Raw genomic sequence first — 12,424 nt, 5'->3', positions numbered from 1 at the left:
TATTTTACTTGATAAATAGGTTGTAGCCTTTTCCTTTTCAGCCATTTTCAAAACAATCTAAAAGAAAGGTCAACAGTACTACTAATAATTTATACTTTCCTAAAAGATTAGTCATGTTTTATAAAAGTATTCTATATAGGCCGCCCAGTCTATGAAACTATTCATGAGCCCATTGGTTCTTTACTCGTTTTGAAAAATTATCCTCATATTTCTTCAACCATGTTAGCAGGAACTAGTTATCACATTTTGAGGTTGCTTTGACTATTAGTGGGTTTCGAGTTCATAATATTATTCCAATGTTACATCATCATGCATTGCCCATAGTTTTTATTTCTATAATTTAATGACTGCTTCCCATTTGAAAAATAACACTTCACAAGGCTTTAAACTCCTAACCTTGATAAAGCTTACAATGGGATTCAAAGCAGAATCTTTGCTTGACTAGTTTCAATAAACATACAAAATCTATAGGATCTGCATCTTTGTAAAATGCACACCTTCCACCAGGAATACAAATAAATGGAATAGATCTTGACTAGGCATCCAAGCTGGATGAAAAGAATAAGCTAAATAAATACTCCGGCAGCCAATTATTTCCTAAAAACACCCATTTTCACTTCCTGATACTGTACATTCGAAACAAGTTGGCTTATCCCAGAATCGTAGGATAACCAAGGGCATTTCGTACCAATGAATTGCAACCGATCGATAATGAACTGTGTATAACTTAAGAAAATCAAATTAAGGCCATGGATGACAAACCATATCCATTGGAGTGCTTTTTCTGCCACTCCCAGGCTACACTGAGGCTTTTCTTGAGATCAGTATGTTTTGCAGTCCAGTTCAGCTCCTGATAAATTTTAGAAGGGTCACTATACACTTCTGCATAATCTCCAGGTCGCCTATCAAGATAGTCTACTGTTATGTTGACTCCTGTTGCAGCCTTACAAGCTTCTACAAATTCCTTGACAGACCTCCCTATTGACATGAAAATAATGTGAATGAAGCATGAGCATACCCACAAAAAGTATCAATTATACTAGTAAGTAAATCTGACAAGAAAGAAACAATAAAGAACCAGGTTTAGTGTCACATCTTGCATACCTTTGCCAGTGCCAACATTATATATATGTACTTCACCATGACGAGCACTAGCCAAGGCTTTAACGTGTGCATCCACCAAGTCAGTCACATCAATGTAATCTCTAATACAGGTACCATCAGGGGTGCTATAATCTGTTCCTCTAACCTGCAATATGCGAGGACAAAGAAACCCTCACAATCAGATTACTTTCATGGCAATGATCTCTACATTAATAATGAAATATTAATAGTTTGGAGATCTGAAATTGGCCTTGAATGACTGGTTTTTTGAACATCACAAAACTAAATATTTTAATTAAAAAAATTGGTGCGAACTAATGAAGGTAAAGATTTCAGATGTCATTTAAGATCTCCAGTCCATATATATTTATCCCCAAAACAATTCCAGATTTTATTGGTACCGTGAATGTACTCACTTCCACAATGTTATTTAACAGTATCATAATCCATGCAGACATTGCTGCTTCCCAAGGCGATTTGGAGCTTTAGGCTCAAGCCCAACTAATAGGACTTGATATGTTTGTATCAATAGTATTCAAGAATTATAGCATTGTATATTAAATTAATAATACTCGAGAAACCTAACACTGGATATGCTAACCTGGACTCAATGTGTTGGCTTAACCCACTAAACCAGAGATGTTGCAGGTCAATATTTGACACCTGAAGTGGCACAGTGGAATTTTGATGGCACATTAGCATCTTCTAGAAAATGTGAATCTCTGTCTAGCCTCATACAGTTTCAGGGTATTGAGTTAAATTATTAGAGAGAGGAGTTTTAAGAAGTAGAGTTTGAACAAGTGTTGTGAGAATCACCAAGGACCTGATCAAAAGGCTAGTACAAGACAGTGTGGGTAAGGTTGTGGCCTCAATTCATAATCCTCCAAGTTCCAGATCAGAACAGTTTGCAATTCTGAGATTTACAGCTTTAGGCTCAAGCCCATCTAATAGGACTTGACACGTTTGTAACGGCAGTATTCAAGAATTCTAGCATTGTATTGGAAACCCGGTAAACCACTAAACTAGATATATTGCAGATTCAAATTTGACACATGAAGTGGCACAGTGAAATTTTGAATGACACAATGGCATCTTCTGAATGCAAATCTGTCTACTCTAATACAGCTTCCAGTGTATTTAGTTAAATAAATAAAGAGTGCACTTTAAAAAGTAGAGTTTTAAGTGTTGTGAGAACCTGACCAGACTCACTGTGGCCTCAACTCAGAATCCTCAAAATTTTAGATCAGAATAACTTACACTTCTGTGTTTTAAAGGCAGGATAGAAAACTTTCTTTTTGAAAAAAGACAGAAAAAACTAAACATAAAAGGTATCTAAGACAATTTAAAAAGGCCCCATGAGCATTACAACCATTTTTTGACTTACTCAGGGTATCCACATTCTCCTTGTTTGCTCTTACTTTTCACTTCTCTCTTTAAAGGAGTCGATCTTTCTTGTGCAACAGCTGGGTGCAGCTCGATTGAAAGTTTTGTGCAACACAAGAGGTGATGTAGAGAGTCGGGTTCATGCTGCACATATTTTTTTCTTTCAAAGTCCAGCATCCAGTTAACATAAATGCCAAATGGAACGAACCCTTTCCTCTTTCTTTCTCTCATACTTTTTTTCCTTCACTTGTCAATTTATTTTCTAGGAAATTATTTTCTTTTCCTTTGTTCCTATATTTTAATTTTCTCCTTATCCGTTATTTGTTTGTCTTTAGAATCAAGATTCGTAAAATAACCGTACCACCATATTTTTACTCTCAGCCAAGTAGGTTTTACATTAATAATATATCACTGACATAAAGAAAAGACTCTGCCTAGCAGCATGGGAATCAAGGGGAGAAGATAACACAAATATTTTGCAAGCTAACTTGCCACCTTTCTCCCTGCAAGTCCAAGTTGCCATTCGATTAACTTGAAGTCATAGTTGGTTCGAAATTGCCCAGAAGTGAAGTGCAGACAGAGAAATCCATTCAAAAATTGTGCAGGACCCTGGCCGACTTCAAGCAATTTTTTCCTTTCATTCTGCCCATGTGAACCTGGAATGACTACTGAGCGACTTCAGTGTGAATTTGAGTCACAGGTCAAATTGTGACTCTAAAATAACATATTTGAATATGTTTTTTGGCTTTCTTTTAACGTTTTAACCTAAAAGAGTTGTTGGCTTTTGACTGACAGGAAAAAGCTTGAGTTACGCAACTGTTTTGAACACTAACCACAGCAACAATAGGCTCCATGTACGGCAGGAAACTCACCACCGCAACTGCAGGGAACAACAGTTTTAAAACACTTATACAGGGCAACAACAGATGGCAAACAACAGGTATCAAAAGGGCAAAGCAGATGGCAGCAGTAGCATTTTTTGAATGCCTCTTTGGCATCAACAGACATTTCCCACATCTCCAAACTCACAAGTAGGTTGTTCGTTTTTTAAATTTCAAATAAGTTAAGTAAATCCAAGCTTATACCTATATGAATATGCATAATTGTAGCAAGAAAATGCTTGCTCAAACAGTAGAAAATCTAACTAAGATCTGACCCATTCATTGTTAGTGTTAACATAATTTGATTTGCACATCTGAAGGCTAATAGTAATATTGAAATGAGATCCACAGAAACAAACAGAACTTTCCCATATTCATTTACATCCATGGACTGAGAAAATCTTTTGTGACATTGTTAATGTGATGTCTTTACAAAATGAAATGAGCTTTTTTCATATTTGTTGTGTGTTATTTGTAGATTCAAAGAATGGCTGCAAGTGTCTCTACAACCGGAAACTCACGCTTCAAAATAGGTTGATGCTCCCCACTTTAGAAATATGTAGAAATGGTTCAATCAATGTCAGGTAGAGGAGGTTATATGTGGATTTGCAGCCACTGCAAGGAGGAATTTAGTAGCTCTTATAGTAGAGTGAAAACATATTTGTGCTTTATTCCTCATAAAGGCATTCAATTTTGTACAGGGAAATCAGGAGTTAATGGGGTGCTACCTAAAACCTTTCTTCCAAACCACATTGTAAAAAAATATATTTGAGAACAAAAACAAGCAGATGAAGCACTCAAGAAGGCAAGTTCACATCCTTTGCAAAGTGTTAGGAAAAATGCAAGAACATCATCTATGTCTTCAGCTTCCAGTCTCAATGAACCAACCGTAGAGGGTCATCCATTCTTGTGTGCTCCTCATGTACCAATTGCAATGAAGAGTGCAATGGGGTCCTTCGAAACATCATTTCAAAATGAAGTAAGAGATATTGCCGAGCAAGCAAGATGCATCTATGCATGTGGATTGGAGTTTAATGTTGTTCACTCACACTACTAGAATAAAATTGGTGAGATCAATTAATGAGGCTCCAAAGGGGTTCACGAGCCCGAGTTATGAAAGGTATGAACCACTTTATTGGATAGAGAGGTGAGCAATGTAGAGAGTGCCATGCAGCCAGTCAAGGATTCATGGATATTCGTGGATTGAAACGGGTGTGACCATAGTATTTGATGGATGGAAAGATGTGAGAATTGTCCTTTGGTGAATGTTATTGCAATGTCCACAACAGGTGCAATGTTTCTAAAAGATGTGGATTGTGAAGGAGAGATGAAGGATGGCCCTTTCATTCCCAACATTCTCATCCAAGCCATTGAGCAAGTTGACCCTCGAAATGTTGTTCAAGTAATTACCTACAATGCAAGAATTGCGGGGCTATCTGCTTATTGGTTGAGGAGCACTTCGAACACATTTTTGGACACCATGTGTAGTGCACTCGCTCAAACTAATGCAGCAAAAAAAAAGGCAATAAGATTGAGTGGATTAAAAAAATGTACGAAGGGGCAAAAGAGATCCAAATGTTTGTCACAAACCATATTTAGAAAATTCTCAAAATTAGAGTTCTTGAAGGTAAGTTCAATTGTGTGAAGTTTTAACATATTTTAGAATTCTAGTTACTTTAGCTTAATAAACTTTCCATTTTTTTAAATTTTAATTTAATCTTGACTTTAACTTATTATTGTTTTGATCTTAAAAATAAAATAGGTTGTCGAGACAAAGTTTGCCTCCAACACTATTGTATTGAGATGCCTTGTCAAGATTAAAGAGGCATTGTCTAGAATGATAACCAGTGCTAATTAGAGCATATGGAAGCAATCTAATAGTGCTAAGGCAAGTTTCATTAAGACATTGATACTAGATGACTCTTAGTGGGATTGTGTTGAGTATCTTTTAAAGTTAACCGAGCCTATATTGAGCATGATCCGATACACTGACATGGATAGGCCTTGCTTAGGTGAGGTATATGATGGCATTGACTCCATGATTGAAGATATTAGAAATATCATAAATGAGAAAGAGGAAGATCCTGATGAAAATTTCTTCAAAAAGCTTTAAGTAACCATGGTGGAGAGATGGAATAAAATGACCACCCCTTTGCATCTACTTGCCTTTGAATTGAGCTCCAAATTCTATAGCCAATCAATCTTTAGGGGGGAGTATCACTAGAGTTGCCCCAAATAGAGATCCTCAAGTCGCTCAACCGTACAAGCAAGCCCTTCAAAAACTCTTTCCCAAGCACTTAAGAGCTGCAATGAGACCTGAATTCATGAGTTTCGCGAGCACCAATGGTTGTGATCTTGAAGCTCTTGAAGACAAAATCAATGTTGATGCTCATAAATGTTGGTACTTCCATGGACAAGCATACCAGCACTTGCAACCCATTGCCATAAATTTTTTATCACGAGTTCTTTACTCTTTAGATCCTAATTTCTAAATTCTTGTTAATAAATATTGATGAAATTTGTTATAGATCTTTTTTATTCAAAACTCCTAACTCTCTAATTTCAAATTTGTAAATCTTGATAGGTTGCTAGTTCATCATCATCTGAGAGGGGAACTAGAGCACATACTCCTTCATCCACTCAATAAAACACAACTGACTAAACTCAAGGCAGTAAACTTGGTCTTTACACATTCAAACTTGAGACTCTCAACACACAAAGAAAATACTTACCAAAAAGGGGAAAGCAATGGGATGTTGCACCAGAGTTTGCAGAGTTGGAAGCGCACTCTGATGCACTTGCAATTGATGATAGTGATCGTGAAATACTTAGTGATGTTGAGGTCAGGCTTGAGGCTGCTAGTACTGATGCTAGTGGCACTATTTTTGCTTCTAAACTGCCACAGCAGAAAATGATGATGCTTTTTTTTATGATTTTTGACTGATTATTATTGTTGACACTTGACACTATTGTTTTTGTCATTCAAACTAAAACAATGATATGGTGGTGTTTTTTGACATTTTGCTATGTCATTCAAACTAAATCATTAATATATGTGGGGGTGTATTTTGCTAAAATGCTTTAATATTAGCATAGTGGTGTATGAACTTATTTGCTGCAGCGCACTTTTTTTTTTTAAACCTTGTACGGACGAACTCAACACAAACTCAAAACCAACCCCAAAAAAATTTGGACAAATTCCAAACCCGAATCTCGAGCCTGCATTGTACCAGAATCTAAACCGGCAACTTAGTTTGCAAGTATATGGTGCGGAGTTTCTAGAACATATTAATTGCCTCAAATAGCATATTGTTTGCATACTTAGATGTGCCATGTCATTATGCAAAATCAATCAAAGAGCACCAAGGATATGATGGCTTAATAGGAGAAACTATAGGAGAGGATGGAACAAAGGGTAAAGGTAAAACCAACAAATAGCGGTCCCTTCCACTCCTCCAGAACTCAGAACAAGTTCTAGCATCATTCGGCCTAAAGCTCACAATGTGAGGCAGTGATTTATGCTATGTAGTGCTCCTAGTTCCTAACCATCATTGAAAACTAGCTTCTCCAAGTTTTGGCAATGGGAGCACAAGGTTTCTAGGGTTTTGGGGATGGCTATTAAAATAATATACAAATGTTTTACTTTTTAATTTTGAAAATACAAACAACTTAACTTGGAAAAACTAAAAGAAACTATATTTAAAAAGTGTTTAAGATTTAAATATAGAACATGTACCTATATGAAGTATATTACACTTACAACTTCTCTACATCTGCACAAAGGGGACCATGTTGGTGTCTGGGTGAATGTCAGACGGAGGCAAATTTGATCATAAAGTTGATGAATTTAATCTGTTGGGAAAGTGTGTTAAATATGGTAACATATTGAATGGTTGGATGTATTTCCAACTAAAACCATAGGATAAGAATCTCTTGTTGTAGGCAGCCTCTCAATTCTTACTAGTTTAATGTTGAATTAACATTTCATCTAAATGAGATTCCTAGCTGGCATTCAAAAACAGACCTTAGATGACCACAAGTTTACCATCCAGTTTCCATTCAACATATCCCCTTTCATTTATGCCAGTACATTTCATTCCTTGCTTCTAACCAGCAACACTCACCTCTCTACATTCTTGCAACTAAAATAGATGCCCAGGAGTTGATGTTTATCTTTTTTTGTAAATGCATTTTGATTCAGCTCAAATTTGTCTGAGGAATAACTCGTTCCAGTTCCTGTGCAAAAAAGATGAAATCAATTGTGACAAATCCTGGTAACTGTGTGCTGGATATGGCTTCATTGAATCAGGAAGACCACCAAAATCTATAACTCTCCTCTGTACCTTGTCTGCAAAGGCTTGATTCAGTCACAAGAAGCACATAAAAATCTTCTATGTTTTCTTTTGTTTAAAAGGTACAGCATCTGAGGAAACCCTAATCTCCCTAGAATGCCAAGATGCCCCAATTTTAATTTTAACAAAACAAATCAGAGGGTGTCATTGTCTCTTCCACCTCTCAGAAACATCTCAGTTTTCTTAGAAGGGGTGAGAAGGATAAGGAAGAGGGTCGTATCTTTGTCGTCAGTAGAAATTGTGTATCAGCCGACCGGTCCCTTCGGAAAGGTTCTTGTATGTAGCCAACGGACCCCTTCGGGAAGGTTCTTGTATGTAGCCGACGGGTCCCTTCGGAAAGGTTCTTGTCATGTAGCTAACGGACCCCTTCAAGAAGGTTCTTCGGAAAGTATTTATACCCCCTTCGGGAAGCATTGTAATCATCAAATCTTATTGAGCATAATGTACTGTTTGGCATATGCGAATAATAATAATAAGTTCTACTATTCATATCTATGGTCTGTGCATTGATTTTTTTACCCAGTACGGAAAACATTTGGCACCGTTGCCCGAATGACCTGGTACACAGACAGACGGATGAAGATTAAATGCCGAATCAGTTGAACAAGAATAAGAATAAGTTGAAGGAAAAGAATGAATTACGTGCAGCGCAAGAAACTTTAATTTTGGCACAATAGGCTAAACGTAGACGGAGATTTCAGCAAGTTACCGACGGCCACAGAAGCACTGAAAAATTGTTGGAAGAGACTCGACAACGGCTCGATTTGGTGGAAGAAGGGAGGAGTTTCTGAACCTGTGTACGCCAAGGGGAAGAGAATCCAGACGGAAGGGGATCGACTCGCACGGCTCGGAGTGCCAAGGGAGCACGAGCGTGAAGTGAACTCTTCGTCCGAGATATACTTCCGGAACAGAGAGCTTTAGTTGACGAAAACCCTTCTTCACCAAATAGCGCGACTGTCGAAAACAGCGCGGGTGTTGAAAACAACGCGAGTGTGCGGAACAATGCAAGTGTGCGAAATAGCGCGAGTGTACAAAATAGCATGGGTGTACAAAACAGCACGGGTATTTAGAACAGCGCAAGAGTGCAAAACAACGTGGGAGTGCAAAACAACACAGGTACACAACAAAACCCACAACATCTCATAATAATGGCAAGACCAAAAGAAAAGTTGCCTAAATTTGATGGTGAAGGAACTGCCGATCCGATTCAACATTATAAAACATGTGAAATGATTTGGAGGGCAAATGGCATAACAGATAGAAACGAATGGATCCGACAATTTCTCGCTACCCTACGGGGTGTTGCAATTGATTGGTTTATTGAGACAGATCCACAAAAGTTAAACAGTTGGGATAATATTAAGAAGGAATTTATTGCGAAATTTCAAATATTGCGAGACGATAATGAGATTGTAGCGGAGATATTCAATACTAAGTAAGGGAAGAGTGAAACAGTCTGAGTCTTCGCCAGGAAGTTAAAGGACCTGATCAATAAAATGGAGAATAAGTCGGTTGATGGGCTACAAAAGAGATGGTTCATTGAAGGCCTTCGCCCGAAACTGCGAAAGAAGATGAAGATTGTGCAACCATCGACATACATTGAAGCGTACAATCGGGCAATGAACCTCGAAAGTGAGCAGAAGACAAAGAAGAAGAAGAAGAAGAGTAGCTCGTCCGATTCAGATGACGACGCATCTTCAGGAGAAGATAGCAACGACGATGAATGCAGTAGCAAGAAGGTTCGCGCCCTACAAAAGGACATGATCCGCATGATGGAGTTTAAAAATATGCAGGAGACAAAGAGCAGTGAGCTGTGGTGCACAGAGTGTAAAACCGACGGTCATACTAAAGGATCTTGTCCAAAGAACCAATTCTGCGACATTTGTCAAATCATGGGCCATTCGACAAAGGAATGCCCCTTTAACATGAAAACCAGAGGATCTCCGCAGGTGCTTCTTACACAGGCAGCCTCCACGTCAACAGGGAACAGAAATGCAAACATTGATGGTGCCACTTTGGGTGGGTACAAGAATAATAGCAAAGGGCAAAACAACAACAATAGCAGCAACAACAATAATGGCAGAAGGAGTCGAATTCAATATGATGCGAATAGTCGGCCAATAGTTCAATGTCGCGCATGCAATCTGTGGGGTCACTTTGCCCGAGAGTGCACAATGGCGAACACACCGAAGTTGCTATGCCGATGGTGTGGACCTAGTGATCATGATGATGCTAAGTGCCCAAAGTCCGGAGTAAACTTGATTACTATCAGGATGGACGAGGAAGAAGTTCTGGCAATCACTCGAAAACAGGCGAAGCTCTACCCTAATCCGACGGAGGAAAAGAAGAGACTAGAGGAAGCCCACGCAGAGATCCAGAGAGCAACGCTGGTAGAAACGGCACACTTGAAGGACACGCCTGGTACCCCCGTACAGAACTGTGCACAAAAGAACATCGTACGACAAATATTGCAAGCCGAGGTACCCGTCAGGATAAATGATTTGTTGCTCACTATGCCTCAGCTCTGATCGGCACTCACAAACATCATTCCCGCTGCTAAACTACCAAGAGAACATGGAAGGGAGCAAGAAAGTGGAGCAAGTACAGCAGACAAAAAGGAGAAGGAAAGTGGCGCAAGTGCAGAGGATCCGATGCTGTTAGCCCTCTCATCCGGATGCCACCCGGCAGTCGTCGAAATGGGAATTCTCAGGACTGTATTGACGGAAACGATTGTGGACAGAGGGTCCGGTGTCAATGTGTTGCCTGAAGACACCTGGAAAAGCTTGGGACAACCGACATTATGGCCACCTACATTCCAGCTGCTAACGGCCAATCAACATGGAATCAAGCCATTGGGAGTCTTGACAGCACAACTAGTGACGATTGGAACACAGCCATTCTTGTTGGATTTCGTCGTGATCCCACTAGAGCGGAGAGGATATGATGCCATTCTGGGCCGAGGGTGGTTGATACAAGCCAAGGCAAAGCACGATTGGAAGAAAAATACTTTATCACTTGAAAGCAAAGGGCGAAAGTACGTCATCGATCTACACACTCAAATGGTCGGGGAAGAAGCTCTATCGTCAGATTCCAAAAAAAAGAGGCAGAATATGGAACCAGATTAGGAGGAAATCCTACGGTTGGAAGGAGGATCGACAGACGATGATCTGGATTCGATGAACGATCTTTACCACTGGCAGATAGAGGATTACGAGCTCTTTCCGAGTTAAAATATGCTAAGGATCAACGAAGGTAAGAAAGAAGAAGGAAATGAATGTCCGAAGGAACACAGAGAAGCCGAAGAAGGAAATGGATGTCCGAAGGAACACAAAGAAGTCGAAGAAGGAAATGAATGTCCGAAGGAACAAAGAGAAGCCGAAGAAGGAAATGAATGTCTGAAGCAACACAGAGAAGCCGAAGAAGGAAACGCGGGTATGACTGAAGCTGAAAGAAAGAACATACAGTATGAACTCAAAAGGAGGAAAGATTCCACTGTACGACCGCGCAGGAAGAAAGTATTACGTCAAACCACAGATATAGCAGAAAGGTGCCAGCAGCAAGGAAGACACATCATATGATCCGCACAAGAAACAAAGAGGAAGGGTCCAATAAAAGTTGTAGCAGTATAGAGTGAATGTGTTATTGATGGACAGAAGGGGCAGCTGACAAAGTCCATGGTAGCGAGCTTCAAGAAAAAACTGGGCGATATGGAGATGACACAGAACAGGCGTAGCAGGTTTCAACTCGGACAGTGGGTGTTGAAGTATGACGGACAAAACAAGATCAAACCCGACAAGTTTCAAGTGAAATGGATCAGCGTGTCATGCAAGATTCGGGAAGTGGGTGATAATGGAACAATGAAATCATGGACGCTAGATGGACAGGAAGTGGCCGACACAATGCATAGGTCGAAGATGAATGTCTACCATGAAAGAAATAACGCACCTCCATGGACGAACAACTGAGAAAAGGACTGTAAGTACTATAAATATTGTACATATGTAAGATCAGCAAGGATAGGAATTTTTTTTTTTTTAAAAATTGAGAAGTCACCGTACGGATGTCTCAAGTAACCATATGGCTTTTCTAAAGTCATTATACGGCTTGTAATTGCTCACCGTATGGATTTTCTAATGAAGATGCAGTGTATGGGTTTTAAAAGGCTACCATACAATGTTTAGCAGGTAGGCTATGTACAGGTTTTATGCAGTAATCGTACGGCTTTTGAGCCCCTGTCACCGTACGGACTTTTCAGATGCAATGTAACTTTACGGATTTCTCAGATGCAGTCAGATAGGCACCGTACGGATTTGAAATTTCTTTGCAGGGCTGCGCATGGATTTGGGAGCCAGTCATCGTACGGATTCTAAGGTTAAGTTACCGTACGGCTTTGTTAAAAAGCTTGTCGTACGAATTTCCTCATGTATATGTTATTTGCTGTACGGAATTTGGGAGTCTCAGTGCGAATTTTTTAAAACAGCCATCATACGAATTTTTCAACATGATCACCATACGGATTTTCTAAAGCAGCCAATGTACGGATTTCTATGGTAAAGTCACTGTACAAATTTCAAGATTGTAACACAGGAAACAAGTCTGAGTACGACATACGGATTTTGAGAGTTCTCTTCAACATACGGATTTTGGCGAGATCCCTTCAGCGTACGGAGATGAAGGAGAAATTCATATAGTTGGTCATACAGA

General features: G+C 39.3%; 1 protein-coding gene across 1 annotated transcript in view; it reads right to left on the bottom strand.

The window, feature by feature from the left end:
• Positions 1-324: 324 nt before the first annotated feature.
• LOC149540283 (putative UDP-arabinose 4-epimerase 2) overlaps positions 325-12,424 on the bottom strand; it is a 34,197-nt gene continuing 22,097 nt past the window's right edge. Inside the window, exons 9-10 of the mRNA XM_089801420.1 lie at positions 1,105-1,249; positions 325-978 (exon numbers count right to left, since the gene is read on the bottom strand). Coding sequence (XP_089657546.1) covers positions 737-978; positions 1,105-1,249 — 387 coding nt within the window. The 3' untranslated portion in view covers positions 325-736. The remainder of the gene's footprint in view (positions 979-1,104; positions 1,250-12,424) is intronic.

The sequence above is a fragment of the Cupressus sempervirens genome, chromosome 9 (genome assembly GCF_028749045.1).
Source record: "Cupressus sempervirens isolate cs-2001-9-10 chromosome 9, ASM2874904v1, whole genome shotgun sequence".
NCBI classification, from domain to species: Eukaryota; Viridiplantae; Streptophyta; class Pinopsida; order Cupressales; family Cupressaceae; genus Cupressus; species Cupressus sempervirens.
The sequence above is the reverse complement of the archived record's forward strand: the minus strand, read 5'-3'. Positions and strand labels throughout refer to the sequence as shown.